We start from the raw sequence: 20169 nt of genomic DNA, 5'->3' as shown, positions 1-20169 counted from the left end.
ATACAAATAGAAATATCTTGTACAAATACAACTATCAGTAAAATTAAAATGTGCGTTCCTCATAAAATATTAAAATAAATCACCGAAATTTAATATTTTGACAATTTGCAAACATGGAGTCTTGCATAATTGCTGACAGCTTATCCTTCTTCATGCATGGTAACGCCTTTTTATAGACATTTAGCTTCGCCCTCTGGTAAGAATCATTTTTCATACAACGAGCTTTAATAAGATTTTCGTAGACCTCATCAGTAACTTTATTGACCTTTTTTGCCCCATTCGCTAAATCATTTACTACACTCTGTGTAAGTTCTTCAAAAGTTAGAATAGCTTTTTCTATATTAGTCCACCGGTTTTTCATGTCAATTTTACAATCAGTCATCATATCCGATTCTTTCACATTATAATATGCTTGCAAGATGACTTTTAGAAATTGCTCTCCTAAGCATATTTGAGGGTCTCCAGATACAGCAAAACCTTAAATTTGTTCAATATATTAGATTTATATGTATAAAGTAGGAGAAACGTTTTATACTCTATTAAAAAATAAGGCATTTAAATCAAATAAATTTGAATAAATTCTATCAGTGGTAATCGAATACAAATAATTTAAAGGAATCTGAATTATCATAAGAAAAAGTTGCCATAATTCAGTATAGATAGCTTTTGCCTAGCCGTGAAAATAGAAATAAACCTATCCATAAATTTTATTAAATTTAATTTTTTCAGAAAAAAGATCCCAGTGGAGCGACGAGAGTAGATCTGTCTTCAGAAAAAATTTGGTACCAAAAAATGTTTAAAACGTATTTTCCATCTTGTCTGAAATTGACGTTAAGTATTTTCTATTACTTGAAGAGTTAACTTGGTCGATAAGTTGATTTCTATTTTCACGGTGGGAAAAAAGGTATCTACACTGAATGGTGGTAACTATCTCTAACGATAACACAGATTCCTTTAAATTACTGCTATAAAAAATGTAACACCTGGCTTAATATATTGTGTATTTCTGAAAAAATAATTCTTCTTTCAATCTCTTTAATAGCTTAATGAAAAAGCACCCACCCGACAATCGGAAGTTCTTTGGTTCGTTTCACAGTGAGGCGATAAGAGAATATCTTTTTCCAGATAAAAATTTCATTAAAAAAATCTTATTCAATTTATTTCTTCTTCAACGTGGTTTAGTTTAAGCTCGAACTCAACAATAAATAAAAAATGTAAGTTAAAATTCAGGCCTCCTCTTCTTAATACCACTAATATGCATATATTTTGAAAACGATAAAAATATTTAAATATGAAAACGGAAATTTCTGTAGAACATTTAAAGGAAAATAAGTTTAATGTGATCTATTTTCGTGTCACGCAAACGTTTTGAGGATATTTGAATCTTTAATTTTCAGAAAAATTGTCCCCGTTTTTCTAATTTGCAAGTGTTTTCTCTGAAAGCGTATGCGAAATCCCTTGTTAAAATCCAAATATATTCACTAAATATTGTCATCAATTAAAGAAATACGACATTTAAAAATTTTAAAACCATTTAAAAAATATATTCAAAAAATTGGTGTTTATTCAAGAAAAATTAAAGTACACCGCTTTTTATGTTTGATTCTTTTTTTACATTGCAAAATTTTCGATTCTATGATTTAACATTTTGTCGAATTTGAATTTTACGTAATATTGCGATACATTAACGTTCTTTGATTTTTTTCTGTAAGTAACCAATAATTTTAGATTAAATGTTGTCCCGATGATTCATTTTGATAAAAAAGATATTGTGGGATCCAATCGTGTAAAAAATTACGAATTTTGCCGACGTATCGTGAACAATGCAGTTCACTTCTTCAAGGCTGACCTGGAACTGAGATATCAGGTTGTGACGTTGAAGTAATCGAAATCTTAAAAGACCCTAATAACATTAATAGGGGCAATGGACCCGCAGTTTCAGGTCAGCCCTGAATAAGTGAACTGCAATTTTTACGTAACGTCGGAAAAATTCGTAGTGTTTTACACGATTGGAAGCCGAAATATCTCTTTTAATGAATCAATAATTGATTATTTGAAAAGACTGAGTCATATGTTAACTAATTTTAAATTATTTAAACAATTTCGTTTTTCATGTAGGGCGCGAAATAGATGTATTTTCCTGACATTATAAGTTTTTTAATCTATGATAACAACACAATAATTCGTTTAAATAATTTTAGAATTATTTAAATAATTCGCGTTTCTTCAAGTACATAGTTTACTTAAAGCAAGCAGGATAAACATTTTATCTTACCACATTTTCCACATATTTTAATATTTAAAGTGCTAATTTGTTTTCTCTTAATACTCGTAAATGTTTTAAAAAATTCAAATAGTTTAAACAATTTAATTTTTATTTAAATATATTAAATTTTTGCGATATTTTGAAAAATTTAAATATTTTGTGATACTAATTTGTTTTCTAACTATACATACCATTGTTTAAGCTAATTAAAATTGTTTGAAAAATGTATTTTATTGTATTGAATTTATATGTTTTTATCCATAGAGTGAAGAAAATACGTTTTTGTTTTCATTTTTCTATCTGTCGGAAATTCTCAAAGATAAAGTGTTTCTCCTGTCTTTTTAGGCAAACTATATTCATGAACCAACACGTATTATTTAGATAATAGTAAAATTATTTTTTTCAATTCTGAAAATTTTAAATTATTAAAAAAATTAAATGTTTAAAAATAATTTTAATTTGCTTAACCATTTTATAATAAAAGAGGAGTATAGAATGTTTGAACAAAGATGCACAAGTTACATGAGAAAACAAATTAGTACTAAAAATTAATTCAATATTTAGAAAATTTGGTGCGATAATATGTTTCTCCTGATTTTTTTAGATAAACTATATGTACTTCAAAAACAAGTTTATTTCGCGACTTTACCTGAAAAAGTAAAAAATTTCATAAACATATTTCTATTGTTTAAATAATTGAAAATTAGTTACAATATGACTCAGTATTCTTATATGGCCGAATAAAGAAATTTCCCAAAATTTCAAACCGTTAATTGCCATTTTGAATTAATTAGGGTGGGGGGACGTCCATTTTCGTTTTTATTTTATTCTTCGTTTCTATCGTTTAAAAAGTACTTTAAAAATTCATAGAAATTTTTTTTTGACAAAAATTTGGCGGGCAATTCAAACTCAAACACATTTTCAAAAAATTTTGCATGGATTTTTTTGATTGATAAAACTAATGTACTATCTCATTCTTTTTACTGATTTTTGAATTTGGGAGATATGAGTGTAAACGATTAGCTGTTATTTTCAAATTAGGGTTAATTTCAAATTAAGGTAATCCCCTTTTAGAGGGCCTGGAATTTTTTCTGCATGAATTATTTTTAATTGAAAAGTGAGGAGTTTTCAAGTATTTTTTAAATCATTTTCAATTCTTTCAACTACTATTCTCACCCTGAAAATCGTGAAAAGTTATTATCTTTCGGGATAAATTATACAATGTTGATGAACGTTAATTTTTTAAAACAATTTTCTCCCTACAATTTTAAAAAGTTATTTTTTTCGGAAATAATGAAACAATTAAAGAATGTCAAGAGCAATATATTTATAAAGGATATTTGATAATCAGGTTAAAAAAATTTATTTATATATATATTATTTTTTTCCCTGTGAAGCGAGAAAAGTAATTATTTTATGGAATACATGAAACAACGGATTTTAAGAGCGACATTTTTTTCTAAAGGACATTTAGCAATGTGTTAAACATTTTTTCTCTGTATATAGTTACAATAGATTTTTTTCTGCAATTAATGATACAATCAAAATTATCAAGATTTTAAAAGGTAATATTTTTTGCCTGTATATTAATATAATAATCCTTCACTCTTACAACAGAGGTATTTTAACATTTAATTTTGTATTACCTCATAACGTATACTCTATATTAATCAATAAATAATAATTTGTTAAAAAAATAAATAAACGTTTAACAATATATTGCGCTCAACATTATGTAATTGTGTCATTATCTCCAGAAAATAATTATTTTGTAAGGTTTTAAGGGAGAAAAATATGTTTAAACTAATGAAAAATGTTGAATGAATCACCCAATGCGTTAAAAAAGAACTACAAAACTCGACATTCATTAACTTTGTATAATTTATCCCGAAAGATAATAACTTTTAACGGTTTTAATGGGGAGGAAATTATTTTAAATAATAATAATTGTTTATAAAATTAATGTCAAAGTTATGTCAAAATCAAAGGTTATTGGTTGGAAATTATTCCTTGAATACTTCTTAAGAGTTGTCTATAATTCAATTCACAAACTGTCTATAACATGTACTTCTTTTCTCCATTTTTTTTTTAATCGAGCTTTTTCCATTTACACCCCCTGTTAATGGAAAAAGCCTAGAGGCACAAGGTAATGTTGTATAAAAATTACGCTATTTTCTTTTTAGCAAAACGAACAAATGGGGGGAGGAGTCATCACCAAAAATTGAAAGTGGCATTTTTACAGCTATAAATTTGGATTCCCCTGATGTAAAAACTACTATTTTAAACCGTTTACACTGAGATCCGTCAAATTAAAAATCTGAAGTAATTCACAATAATATTCCTTTGGGTGGGTATTCTGTGGTAAGAAACTGAGGTTGAACTTGAATTTTATCACATGAAAATATAATAAAAATAAGACTTTGAGAATTTTGCTGAGTTTGAATTTCCCGCCAAATTTTTATAATGAAAATTATGCACTTCAGTGGTACCAGAACGCGGATAACTCTGGCATGTGCAATAGTGATTATGTATCTAAAAATGCACCGGAATAACTACTGCCCTGGCGGACCGAAGGAACCGAATGAAGCCTCTACAAAGTAACCGTAAAGACCCCATTGGGCCCTTCTTCGGTTCCTTTTTTAAAAACTCGAAAAAACAGCAAAATCAACTTTTAAATTGTTGAGATTCGGATTCTACGGCAAAATTCCCTATAGAAGGTCACGGAATAATCGCAATAGTTTTCTTTTGCAACGGTAAAAAGTTTTAAAAAATATAAGACGTATAATGCCTCTGTTGACTGCTACACTTCAAACGCATCGCCGGTAAGTATCAGTCAACAGGCCTTATACGTCTTATATTTTTTTGAACTTTTTAACGTTGCAAAAAAACTATTGCGATTATTCCGTGACCTTCTATAGGAAATTTTAACGTAGAATCCGAATTTCAACAATTTAAAAGTTGATTTTTCTATTTTTTCGAGTTTTTTTTAAAGGAACCGAATAAGTATCCAATGGGCTATTGACGTGTACTTTGTAGAGGCTCCATTCGGTTCCTTCAGTCCGCCTGGGTACATATGCCAGAGATATCCGCGTTCTGATACCAGAGATGCACGTTGAGGATTAATGAAAAAGTACTGTGAATTTTTTCAATACTTTTGAAGCTATGGAAACAGCGAACAAATTTTTAAAAAATTTACTTATGAGTTCTGGGGGCGGGGGGATATAAAGTGGCTTAAGGCACTTCCAAGGTCTTGATTGTGAGTCCATGTATTACAAATGACAACTTTTCTCCTACCATTTTAAATTGTTTGCTGTCATATTTTAACGACGTAATCCACAAGGTTAAATATGATATCTCGCAGAAGGGTTGTTTGCAATATTTGCTTGTTGTTCTTTTTTTACATTTTTTTTATTAATTGAAAATATGATGCATTTAATGAGCCTTGGAATGTGCATGCCGCTATCACAAGTGTACCCATGGTGAAGGGACGGTGCCGATATTTGGTTCGCCATGGGTACACTCACGCTGGCGGTTTGCTCCTTCCCAGGCGCATAAAATGCATTATATTTTCAATAACAAACACAATAACAAGGCCATTTTTCAAAAAAACTTCTCTGTGGGGAATTGTTTTTAGCCTTCAGATTATGTGGTTAAAATATGACATCAAACAATTCATACTAAATAGTCATCAAACTAAATAGTTGCACCAACTAACCATTTTTTCAGTACACATGCATTTTTCCACAAACCAGTTGAACTTCTTATCCGAAACTATAAACTTTTCAACAACAAATTAAATTTTTTATCAAGTAGTTAATTTGCAAATAAATAGTTTAACTTTCAGCAAAATAGATAAATTTTAAACTAGAAAAGATCAGATTCAACTAAAAAAGACAAGATTAAACCAAAAATTGAATAGTTCCATTTTCAGTTTAAAAAATTAATTTTTTACAAAAGACGAATTTTACCAGCTAAATTGAACAAAAAGAACAAATCTCAAACAAAACAGTTGAATTCACAGCCAAAAGATATTAACTCAACAGAAAAAATAGAGATTAATCGTCTCCCCAAAAGGACGAATTTTGAATAAAATTAATGAATTTTCCACCAAACAAATAAATTTTTCACCCCAGTTGATGGAATTTCAACAAAAATGTTAAATTTGAACCAAGTGCTTAATTTACAAAATAATTAATGAAATTTTTAACCTACAAGACATTGTTTGACCAAAAAAGACGTATTTTCTGCAAAAAAAAGGAAGTAAATTTCAACTAAAGAATAACAATTTTCAACAAAAAGCTTAGTTTTCTTTAGTTCAATTTTCTACGTAATTGTTTAGTTTTATTGCCAAAAACACGAGTTTTCAACAATGCAGTTGAATTTTAAAACCCGTAGAGATATTTCAATAAACAGAATGTTAATTTAAAGTAAACAACAGTCGAATTCAGTCAAAGAGACAAATTTTCATTAAAACAGTTGAATTCTCAACAAAATACATGCATTTTCAACCAAATAGTTGAATTTTCAGATAGAAAAGATCAATTGTTAATGAAATATGTAAACTTTAAACCAAAAATGGAATATTTATATTTTCATTTAATTAAACTAGTTACATTTTTCATTCTCAAGCTGAATTTTCAACTAAAATTACGCATCTTCACGAAAAAAAAATTATTTTTAACAATGTAATTCAACTTTAAACCAGTCCGTTGAATTTTCGAACATAAAATATTAACTATAAATATGAATGTAAAATAATAAAATAAAACTAAGACGTTCTCATTACGATGATAATGTAAAAATAAAAAATTTCAACAAAATAGTTCAACTTTGAACAAAAGAGATGCATTTTAAACGTAAAATATTAGTTTTTCACCAAAAAACAGAACTTTTCAAAACAGTACAGGAATGTAATATAGAGAAACTCTTTTATAGCGCTGATTTTGGGACTGACGGTGGGTGGGAGGAAATTCATTATAGCCCGCTCCGTTTTGTTTTATCATGCCTAAGTGCTCGTCTGATTGACAGCCCCAGACCCCGCGCACCCCGTGCTGCTTCTGTAACACCTACATGCGGCGTGGCATCAATTCTCGGAAGGGCTATAGAAGAGAGGGCTACTGAAGAGTTTCACTGTAGTTAAATTTGCAGTTAAATAAAAAGTTAATTTTCAGTTAAAAAAGAAACCAATTTTCCACGAAATAGTAGAATTTTCAAACAAAGTTGTTCAATTTTTTATTAAAAAAGATGTTTTCTTAACACAATAGTTGCATTCACATCAAAATATTTAAATTTTCAACCAAATTAAACACTTTTTGACCAAAACGAAGATGTAAAAAAAAATCAAACGTTATCTAAGTTCATAACGTTAACTCAAATCGACCCCCCCCACCTTTTAAAAACGTATTTTTTGGAACCCCTCCCACACTCAAATTGATAGCGTAGTTTATGAATGGTCCCTTATTAACAAGAAATTTGGTTGAAACTAAAAATAAATATTCACTCTTTTTATAAATGCCGATGAATATGATAACTTTTTAAGAGATTAGCATTTTCCTTTTTGCATTCTCGACGTTAAGTTTTTCTTTGTTTTGTATATAATTATTTTCAGTTGAGAAATTTAAAAAACTGGTAAGTTTTGTGAAAGATGGCATCTAAATTCTTTATGTGTGAAGACGAATAAAATTATTTAATTGAATGTACACAAAATCACGAAAACTTTGTTTTTATCAATTTAATTTCTTACTCACCGAGAGAAAGTGCCATCAAAGCAAGAAGTAGGAACTTCATCATTGACGGATATAAAAATATACCGGAAACACACAGAAAGTAAAACTTTTAATACAAAAAGCTATGTGCCTACTTCTTTCTGCACTGTATGTCTTTTACGCTGATAACTGGCTATTTATATAGGTGATTTTTGAGACAGTAAACCTTTAAAACGCGGAACCCGAAACATCGATAGTCTAGTCGTCCTTCTAGAAAACATGAATATGAAAAATATTTGTTCTCATATTCGTATTGGCCTAGACCTAATAAATGTAGCTGCAAAGTAAGAGAAGCTTTGCACGAACAGATAATTAAAAATGTTAATTTTATAAAAAATGTGGGAAAAAGTGGAAAAAAATGCTTTCTTTACTTTTCTTACAATATTCTCCACTACATTTAGAATAATTAAAACAAATCTTAATCCAGATGTTTTGAGTAAGAAAAGAGTGAGAATTATATAAAAGATTTTTTGATGTGAAAACAAAACAAAATATGATTATCTTATCGGAACAAGATTTGTCGAAATGAAATTGTTTCTTGGCAGTTTTCTGTTTTGTATTAAAAATTATAAAGTGTTTGAGGAGACCTAATAAATTCAGCCTGTTGTACCGAAATTTCGGTACAAATAGCACCTTTTCTAGCTCCTCTTATTTGTACCGAAAAAATCCAGCTATTTGTGCCGGAATTCAGGAACTCGTAGCCACGGTCTAACAATTATTTAAAAACTTTGTATTATTTGTTGCGTTTCTGAAGAGTAGGTCACGAATATTTATTATTTGCTCTTGGTTTTTGACGTACGCATTGTTATATTTATCGTAACACTTGCGCTTTCCGTTCGATCTTAGACAAACATTTTCTAATGTGCACATTTATTTCCTGAGTTACATTACATTGCATTTTTGAGCTGAAAAAAATGGTCCTATAAAAAACGGGTTAAGCTAAAATTGTAGCCATTTTGGCAAGCTGAAATTCTTCCTTGAGACATTCTTCCTTATTTCGCGTCGTTTAATTAAACAATTTTAGATTTCTTTTAAATGTAATTTCGAACAGCAAAATCAAAATGACAAGTTCTATACAAAAAATGGAAAAAATGTAGATATTTTAAATGACTAAACTTTTGCTCTTAAATTTTTTCATATAAGGATGAAAGCATAACATTTGATTGAGGTGTTTTCAACTTTTATTTTATCCGTTTATTTGCTCAAGAGAATGTAAGAATATTTTTCCGGGTTGCCACAGTTCATGTTGCAACCGAACAAATTTTTAATTCTAAAAAAAACTGAAATTTATGAACAAAAAGGCGAATTATTAATATGATGCATAATTTTTCCATCAGATAGTTAAATTTTTAAGCAGGAGGATTAACTTCCCAGCACAAAGAACGAATTAAAAAAAACACGTATATTAATTTTCAACGAAATAAAAAATTAAAAAGGTACAATTTCCACTAAAAGTTGTATAATTAAATTTTCAATTGAAAGTATGAATTTTTAATAAAAAAATTGACGAATTTTCAACAACATAATTACATTTTCAAGCAAGGAAATAAATTTTTAACTAAAAGATGGAAATGTGAATTTTCAACGAAAAGGTTAATTATGAACCGAAAAAGATACATTTTTTACAGTCTAGTTGTATTTTTGAGCAAAAATGATGACATTTATGTAAAAAGAAATGAATTTTCAAACAAAAAAGACGAATTTTCGACACAATAGTTCAATTTAAAAAATCAGCCAAGAAAAAAAGAATATATCAGTCGAATTCTTAAACTTTCAAAAATGGTTTTCAAAAAGGATGACTTTTCAACAAAATTGTTAAATTTTCAATCATATAATTTGAATTTGAAATTTTGAAACCAAAAAATAACAGCATTAAAAAACATAAAAGTGGAATTTTATTTAAGAAAGTCTGAGAGATCAATTTTTAACTGAAATTATGAATCTTAAAAAAAAAATTTTAATCAAATAGTTTAACTTTTAACCAAGGATTTTTTGATGAAATCAACGGAATATAACTTTTCAGTAAATAGGTGCGTATAAGAGATATAAAAAATTACATTGTCGACTCTCGAAGATTTTATTTGTTTTTGTGTTTTAATTTACCGCGTATTCCTAAGGCTAAATTACAATTAAATAATGTTTGAATTTTTTTTGTTAATTCTCATGTAAACTAGAGACATTTCACATTAAAATATCTTTCGCATTGGGATTGCAAATTATTTTTAACATCATCTTACTGTTTTTGAATGATTTTCAGCATTATTGTTCTTCCACAAATAAAATATTAAAATAATTGAATGTAATTTAGTTCTCGATCGTTCTCATTTGTATTGCAATAATCTCCTTTAATCAAGACGAGACAACCCGTGCAGAAATTTCGAAACGGCTCTAGTGGGGCCCTGACTAGTTTTTGCTATCTCTAGTCGGTCTTTAGCGGGGAAAACTAGTCGAAGCCCTATCTAGAACGTAACGCTGAGGTCACAGGGCCCTACTAGATTTTCTAGTAGGGTTCTAGTGGGATCAAACCGCCTGACTTCAATTAAAGAGAAGGGCCCCTGCGGGACTCCTACAAGGTACATACACGCTACTGGCAGTAATTTTAACAACCATTACTGTTCAACTTTAACGATATGATAAAAACGGTAGGATAAGAAGAGCTGCGCCAACCAGTGGGGCAAAGGTAATTTTCCTTATAACATAGCTATCATTTCACAATTTAAGTTCTACTTTGCATCAAATAAATCTATTTTATTAGAGAGATAGTGTTACTTACTAAAATCTTGAAAATTGACGTTGCAAAATAAAAATTATACAGAAGACAGTTTTTAGCACGAAAAAATTGAAGTTTCCCGGGCAGAAATATAAAATTTTGAACTTTAATGCCAATACTTACAGTATAAAAACTTGATATCTTGACAGTTAAAACAATATCACACAATATAATTATATTAATTAGACGTAATTCAAGTCCAAAATATATTAAATCTCATAAATGAGGCCTGGACGGGGGGGGGGGGGGGCTGACGAAAATAATATTTACAAGTGCTTAGGTGATACACGTGTCATAAGTTTCGTCGATAAATGATCGGCAATGTAGAACAGCAACTTATCTTGTGGGTTGCATGGAAGAAACTATTAAATATTATTAAATATTATATGTAACTCTAAACCTGATAGTTTTAATTTCATTCCTTTCTTGAAAATTGAACACAATTTTTTTGAAAAGTAATTCTTTTCGATTCAAAACTCGACTTTTTGCGTAGAAAATTCATCGCCTTTGATTAAATTCGTACATTTTTGGGATAAAACTCATAAGTCCCGTGTAGAAATAGCCCGGTTTGACCCGACCAGAAGAAGGTTTCTGGCCAGAATCTAACCGGTTCAAACCAGGTTACTATTTTGTCAAATTGCCCGGCCGGGATCTGACCGAGTTCTCACCGAGACCCAGTCGGGCCAAAAATGGTGCATAATAGAAGTACCATAACCTTAAAAACATCTTAAGAAATATCAACAAACAACTGCCGTAAGTGAGTCGTTTGTAAATATCTCACAGGCGAAAGACCAATTTTTTGTGTTTTAGGTGTTTTTTTTATCAATTATGAAAGAAAAATTAAACTGATTTTAATTATAACGATTCGGCGACTTACGGACTCTTTAATGCTAAAAACGCAGTAAAACGTCGGTGGAGGCCAGACTATCCGTTAAGAAATTTGTTAAATTTCACAAAATTGTATCCATATTTCTGGAGCAAGTGCATTATTTATAAAGGTAAGTGAATTATTTTGTTAATAAGGAAGCATTATTAATATTCTTCAACGTTAATGTTAAATCAATATTGTAAACCGGTTTTATAGGTTAGGATGTCACGTGAAAACCCTGAAATTTATTTTATCTCTTGTAAAAAAACCTATGCAAACTAAGTTACGCTTAGGGCAAATTTGTTATGCAATTTAACTTTTATTTCTTACAATGAAATTTCTTACAGAAACTTGAGAATCATAACCTATATTTTAGTACTTATATTGAATCAATGTTTTGTAGTGAATATATTTATTATTATGAATGCAGTTCTTAAATGGAAATTCCAACATCTTTTTACAGGTGGAAATAAATGCTGACAAAGATTCTTATCTCTACCAGTTGGTAGAATATGTTCGCTGTGGTAAAAAGGCTCCAGTAAAATGCGATCGAGTAGCCCAGTCAAAAACCTATCGGATACCGACCAGGTTACCCTATTTGTATCCGGAATCCGATCGGGTAACCCGGCCGGGATCCGACCGGCGCAGCGTGACGAAACCAACCAGAATCCGACCGGGCAGCCTGACCAGATTCCGAATACAAGCAGGGCAACCCTGCCGGAATCCGGCCAGAACCCGGGCATAATTTCTACACGGGGTTTTCAGTTGAAAATCAATCTGTTTTGGTTGACGATTTAACTGTTTTGTTGAAAATTCGTTTCTAGTTTGAAATAAATTTTTTAAATTGAAACATCAACAATTACTTTTTTGTTGAGAATACATATTTTTTGGTTAAAAATTCAAGTACATAGTTGAATTTTGAAAGCAGAACTACTTTTAAATACGGTTATATTCTGCCCTACAATGGAAAAATATAGTTATGCGAAATTTTTCCGAAAAATAGATTTTTTATATCAGTGGAATCGTGATAGTAAGCTGCGTCTGATTATGATGGTTAACATTATAATTTTCACTTATTTAATACGAGTATAAAAAGTGAATGTTTAAAAATCTATATATTGCGCAAATGGACCAAATGCCACATACAAATTTACAGAAAGTACTCTGCGATGCCTGAAATTTCAATGAAAAGGCGAATACGTCACGAATTACAAGGGCATAATATAAGTAAAGTGCTTGCCGAATCTTTGGTATAGAAAAAGTGGTCAAGCGCGCTTCATGGTACAAAATAAAAACTCCGCATGTGCCAGCATATGCTGTACGTAAAATCTTAAGTTGTAAATTCGGCATGCCATGCATGACGTTTGGGGAGTTCTCTTGTTGCATCGAGGGCCGAATGCTCGATAACTTCCCAAGTAAAAATTCTTCAACTTGAGTTCGACTTGGTTATGTCTTGAGTTCGTCTCCAAGACATCGATGTCTGGTTGCGTTTCAAAAGTGAGTCGAGACATAGGCCTTTATCTTACTTTTATGGCCATGACAGGTAAAAAGGCAAATACTTGTCTCAAGTCGAGCCATGTCTTGGCTGAGATGAACGGCGTAAACTCGTCCAAAAACGAACCTTTTTCGACTCAGAAATAAGATTTAAATTGATGAATGAAAATTTTTTAATTTAAAAGTTCAAAATCTGTGCGTCTTAGCGAGTATAAACCTCCAATTTTTTTTTCAAAAAAAAAACATTTCAACTTTCTAGAAGGATCTCCGAAGTTGTTAGAAATACGTAAAAACCAGCAACATTTTCGGTATCCTCAAAGATTGGTTTTTATAACAGTCAAAAAGACCCTCTTTTTTAGGACATGTATACTTGAAGTTATAAACCGCTCGTCTTGGAGTCATAAAAATTTGACTCAAGAGATAAATTTATGTCTTTCAGACATAGAAACTTGTCTCCAAGACATAAATTGAAGTCTGGCTGTGTCTCAAAACTGATACATGCTCATGCCTAACGTTTGGACTTCAGCATGTCTTAATTGGGGGCAATTCAGGTTGAACTCAAGTCGAAGCATTTTTGCTCGGGCTTACAGCGAAATACTCAGCAAGTGACTTTGCGTACTTCTTAGCTGGGATTTGATTCCAGAAAAATTCACAAGTACATTTTTTTAAAGAAGTTGTTCAAAAAATCAATTTTTTCGCAAAATCAGAAAGAGCAGATGCTTTTTACCAAAAAGCGGTACTTGCATGAATGGCAATGTGTTTCAATACTAAAGGTCCTAACGCAAATGGTTTTTCTAGGATATCTCCGTTCAACTCAGAGAGCACTTACATAACTTTTTAGTTTGGACGGCAGTATTAATTTAATCTAAAATAATTAGTAGTATTCAATTGATATCATGATTGTAAAAAGTAAGATTGTTAATAAAATTAAAAAATTACTATTAAACTTACTATTTGGTTGAAATTTTATCTTTTTTACTTGAAAATTCAACTGCTTGATTGAAAATTGATTTTGTTTCAATAAAAATTCGTCTTTTTTGGTAGTCAATTAATGTTTTTGGTTGAAAATAGATGTTTGTGGTTAAAAATTCAACTATTTATAGAAAAGTCTGTTTTTTTTTGTTTGATTAAAAATTGTTTTCTTCAACTAAAAATTTAAGTTTACCATTTTTGGTGGTGATTAAATCTTTTTAAGTTAAAAATTCGACTATTTGGTTGAAAATTCTTCTTTTTTAGTATAAAATTAATCTTGTTTGAAAATTTATATTTTTGGTTAAACATTTCACTATTTTTATGACAGATTTAATCGTTTAATTAAAATTATTTTATTTTTGTTAAAAATGTATCTTTTGTAGTGTGACTTTTGAATATTTGATTAAAAATTGGTCTATTTTAGTGGAAAATTCAACTTCTTGTTAAAATTTTCTGCTGTTTGTTTGAAAATTTGTCTTTGCTAGTAACCTATTAATCTGCTGATTGGAAATTCATATTTTTGATTAAAAATTCAACTATTCAAAAAAAGTTTTTAATTAATTTTTTTCTAGCCGCAAATTAAACGAATTCCTTGTCAGTAGATAATTTATCTTTTCTAGTTGAAGATTCAGCTATTTTATACAAAAATTCATGTTTTTTGTTAAAAATTTGTCATTTTTACAGAAAATTATTCTTCTAGCTTGAAAATTCAACTTTTTGTTTGAAAATTCGTTCTTTATGTTTACAAATAATTTTTTTCGTTTGATACTTAATTCTTCCATTTTAAAATTGCTCCATTTGTGAAGGTCAATTATTATTTTTTGGTTATACACTCGACTATTTTCTTAAAAATCAATTAAGTTTGTTATAAAGTGGTCTCTTTTTGTAGCAAAATGATTTTTATGCTCAAAAATTTATATTTTCGGTTGAAATTTGAATAATTTCATTGCATTTTTTTTGTTTTATTGAAAATGAATTGTTCTAACTGAAAATTCATCTATTCTATTTTTAACTATACATTTATTTGCTTTTAGTTGAAAATTCAACAATGTGGCTTAAAACGAATGTATTTTGTTGAAAATTTTCTTTTTTTTATAGAAAATTAATCCATTATCTTTTGTTTATTTGAAGATGCATTATTTTAGTTGAAAATACACCTCCTTAGTTGAAAAAATGCATGTTTTCTATTTAAAAATGTATAGATGTTGTTGAAAACGGACGTGTTTTGTTAAAAATTCGTTTTTTTGTAGGAAATTAATTTATTTGTTTGAAAATGATTTTTCCTTTGAAAATTAATTTTTTAACTGGAAATTTAACAATTCTATATTTTTTCGAAAATGTTTTATTTTTTTATCGAAATTTAATCTTCTTGATTCAAAATTAATGTTTTCGGTTGAAAATTGAACTATTTAATTGAAAATTCATTTTATGTGGTTAAAAATTAATTTTTATACCGAAAATTTAACTGTAATATTTCAATTTGGTTACTTATCATTGTGTTAAAGATTTGTACTTTTTTTGTAAAATTTAATCATTTGGGTTTAAATAATAAACCTTTTGGTTAAAATTTCATTTTTTTATAATGTCTCATTATTGAATTAAAAAAAATTTCTTCTCTTGTAAATTCATCCATTTTTCTAGAAATTAGTCTTTTTCAGTTGAATTTGAATTTTTTCAAATGGAAATGTGACTATTTCACTCTTTGTTGAAAATTTATCTTCGTTTGGTGAAATTTAATTTATTTTCAAAAAAAATTTCTTTCTTATATATCTCGTATATTTAACTTCAATCCAACTGTTTTTGATTGATAATTAAAATATTTGGCCAAACTAAGTTATTGGTAGTTTAACCAAATATTTTGGTAGACGGAGTATTTGGTTATTAAACAACACAATTTGCTTGGGTCAATCAAATATTTTGTTGAATTAATCGAATATTCTTCTTTTGGCCAAACTTTTATAAAGATCGCGGAAACAAATTTCGTCATTTGTTTGGCACTCTTAAAATTAAATCAGCTTGAATCAGAGTTTTATTTCTTTTTTTTAAATTAATTTTTAGGTATTTAAATCAATTCATAAAAAAATCAAATAGTTCAGTATAAAGTTATTTCTTGATCATATGGTTCAATTGCAGAATAAAGAAAACTCCTGCTACTCAAAAGTGCGCAAAAATCGGTTTATTGAATTTAAAATAATGTTAATTCCATCCATTCGCATTTCCTCAACTCAAATAAATATTCATGCCCATTTATGGCACATTCAATTAAAACAATACATCATTCATTTGGTTTAAAGTGTATATTTTTGTCTTTATTTAATATTTCTTTGATTCAAATAATTATTCTCCTCCGGCAAATAGGAAGTATCTTAAATTAAAACCATTTTGGTAGTTGTACCAAAAGTCAGATGTCTGAAAAAATAGTTTTTCATTATTATACACATTATTTTTCATGAAAAATGATCAAATTTACGACAACAAAAAAACTATTGATTTCAACCATGTTTTTTGCAATTGAATTTTTTCTGACCGTTATTTCTTACCAACGTTTGAAAAATGATTATATTTTAATAAATGATAGCTTATTTTTCTGCGAAAAAAATTCTAGTCAACTCTACTGGTCCCAATTTTAAACGTAAATTTTTCTATCGCTGAAACCGTAATAACAATTTTTTTAAACATTTTTATACAAATAATTAAATTTTAATATTATTTAGTTATTTTAAAAATTGGAAACAGTGGAGATGTAGAAAATGTTTTCCCGGAAAAAATTACCCGTCATTTAATAAATTGCAATCATTTTTCAAAACTTGGTAAGACGTGAAGGTAAAAAAAAAATTAAATTGCAAAAAACATGTTTGAAATTAATTTTGTTGTTGTAAATTTTAACATTTACCAGAAAATATTTTTTATTTGAAGTGACATCAGTTATAATATTTTGATTTTTGAAATCATAGAAAACCTATTTTTTTTCTAATATCTGTCTTTTATCATGACAACTACATTAATCTCATTAGAATTTATTTGGCTTATTCTAAAAGAAAAATCTTCAGGAATTGATAAAAGCCAACAGGGTTTTTTAAATTTAATGTTACGTTCGCGGGTCTTTTAGGCCGATAAATATTTTAAGCAAAATCTTATGAAGTACTAAGAAAAAGGTAAAATTTTCAAAAACTTAAGGTTATATGTGAGTCGAACTATTTATATCTTCACACTAAGCATGTCGATCGGTTTCAGAAAATCCTGATGTGAGACGTATTAAACAGAATTCGTAATCCGAGCACATAGTTCTGTATGTCTATTTACATTCAAACATAAAATTTAGTTTTTCCTTAAAATATTAGGATTTGTTTTATTTTTCACATGATTTATTTTGTTTGAAAATTGAATATCATGGCTACTATGTTGTACTATATTGCATACTAAATAATAATATTTAGGATATTCAAGTTCAATATCTTAGATAATATCTGCTAATATATAATTTTCAGACAAATATTTTGTTAAATCGAGATTTGACTTCTGTAACATCAGGTCGGTCCACAATAGCAAGATAAGCGACGTTTCACAACATAAAAGGCCTCAAACAATTACTTTCATTACAAAAATCAAATTATTTTAAATTTTATATGTGTAAATACTTTTCTAAAATTGAACCTTAAATTCTGAATATTTTCATTTCTCTTGAAATTATTACAGAAAATTTAAGTTTAACAGAATTATTTAATAAATGCGCATTCTTTTAAAAAAATTGGTTATTTAACGTTTTATTGCAACTTTTGTCGTTTTTCCATAAACTGAATTTGTTCATTTCCAATGTTTTCTTTATGATTTAAACTTTACACATATGGTCTACTGAGCAGCCTTACCTTTTTTAATTTCTAAATTATGTATATATGCATGCACACACACAATTATATATACATATATATATATATATATATTTTAAAATGCATTATTATATTTGAGATTATTTAAAATACTGTGAAAATGTTGCATAAAAAATGTAACTTTTGGATATTCCATTATTTTTCATGCTGTCAAAATTTAATTTTTGATTTATCAAGAAAATTTAAAAAGTTGTCAAAATTATTCTCTAGGGCATTTAGAAATGAAACTTCTACTTCGCTTGCAATTTTTTCATATCGTCCATTAATTGGCGTAAAAGGTTCATTTTCGTGTGTTTTTTGGAATTTTGTAAATGCTATAACTCTAATAATTTCTAATTTTATGAAAAAAGTCACCAGATAAATTGTTCAACTTTTTAAATACTATGAATGACCGTACAGAGAATTCTTGAATTTTGAAAAAATGGTCTCATAAATATTCAAAAGACGCTCCTATCAAAAAGTGGTTAATAACAAGTTTGTAAACCTTTTTCGAACTCATAGTTTTTGTGTATTTATCTTATACCGTATTTTACACAGTTTGGCCGAAAAATGTAATATTTGGATTTTTCATTATTTTGTATGCTGGCAAATTTGAATTCATGATTTTTCAAGAAAATTCAAAAAGTTGATGTGATAATCTTGTAGGGCATTCGAAAAGCAACATTTTTCATTTCTTGACTTTTTTTTTCATAACGTGCATATTTTTGAATTTTGAAAAAGGGATCTCCAAAATATTCAAAATGTGCCCACTTTTTGCATTTTTTATCCGAAATGGCTGGCCAGCGAAGTTGACTTTTAGTTTAGGACACTTGACGAGTGTACCATAGGGAAATCTAATAGATTATTTTTTTCAAAAGTTATCGTGTTTACAGACAGACAGACAAACATACATACAGACAAAGAGGCAGACATACAGCAGAAACATAATCGTAAAAACCTGTTCTTCGGATTCAGGGGTCTCAAAATTTTGACATTGTACAAAAGCTGGGGGGGGGGGTCAAATTTTACACAAATCTAATACCTTCTCTGATGAAAATGTAATAAAATACACTTTTATCATATACATCATATTCCATATTAAATAACACAACCTCAAAGTAAATAAGAAATTTATTTTCTGAGTTAAGCAATATTTAACTTCAATCCGTATGTAATTTAATATTTAAAAAAATTAATCAGCTATTAAAAATCAACCAATCAATAACATAAGAAACATTAAATGAATTATTTTTATTGAATCATTCAAATCATTTTTATTTTACCTATATTTTTTTATAATTTGTACTTTCCTTTCTGTTACTTGTATTTAATAATCAACTAGTTATTCAGTTTACAATTATTTTCGTTGAAAAATATAAATGATCCTTATTTATATTTTACTTTGAACTCAAAATTGCATTTCTAAAAAATTCCATTTATTTGTTCAGTTCACCTTTTAAACTAACGCCGGGAAAAGTGGAAATATATGTACAAATAATTTTGAAAAAAGAATGCAGGTAGTCACACTTTTTACGTATATTAAAGAAGTTATACTCACACTTAAGAAATACATGAATTGTACTTTATAATATAATACTGCGATGGTGCTGCATGGAAAATGGTAAACAAAAACGATAATGAATTACTTGAATAATAAAAATACTCTGTAGTCACAATCTCAAAAACAAGACGTGTTATGAATCAATTGAAGGAATGGAAACAAACTTGAGTTTGTGCACACAAAAAGGGCCCTCTGATTACCGATACTTAAAATACATAAATTGTAGTTCATAATTTAACACTGAGAAGGCGCCACGAACTTGGAGAATTTTGACATTAAGGGCATGCGATCCTAGGGTTGTGAGCAATGAAACGTTTCATTGTAACATTGAAACTTTCACTTGAAACTTTCAAATGTTTCACAGTCAAAGTTTCATCGTTTCATGCAACATTGGGGGGAAAGGAGAGAATTTCCATATGCGCATGCGCGGAAATCAGGTCAGGTTAGGTACTTGTTACTCGTATCGTATGCCACTTCGCCGCAAGTTTAAAGTTTAAAAAAAAAATTATTTAGTGTTTCTCAGTGTTTCCGCAGTAAAATTGTGATATTGGTGAAAATATAAAAAATTGTTGTTCTGAATACTTCAAAATGCCTTAGTCTTTTAAAT

The 20169-nt window shown here is 28.6% G+C and overlaps 1 protein-coding gene across 1 annotated transcript in view; it reads right to left on the bottom strand.

Annotated features, from left to right (window-relative positions):
* LOC117178824 overlaps positions 1-8186 on the bottom strand; it is an 8474-nt gene extending 288 nt beyond the window's left edge. Inside the window, exons 1-2 of the mRNA XM_033370318.1 lie at positions 8014-8186; positions 84-477 (exon numbers count right to left, since the gene is read on the bottom strand). Coding sequence (XP_033226209.1) covers positions 84-477; positions 8014-8056 — 437 coding nt within the window. The 5' untranslated portion in view covers positions 8057-8186. The remainder of the gene's footprint in view (positions 1-83; positions 478-8013) is intronic.
* Between the last annotated feature and the right edge of the window lie 11983 nt (positions 8187-20169).

Source organism: Belonocnema kinseyi, chromosome 8 (assembly GCF_010883055.1).
Source record: "Belonocnema kinseyi isolate 2016_QV_RU_SX_M_011 chromosome 8, B_treatae_v1, whole genome shotgun sequence".
Lineage (NCBI taxonomy): Eukaryota > Metazoa > Arthropoda > Insecta > Hymenoptera > Cynipidae > Belonocnema > Belonocnema kinseyi.
Note: the sequence above shows the minus strand (reverse complement) of the source record. Positions and strands in the feature narration are given on the sequence as shown.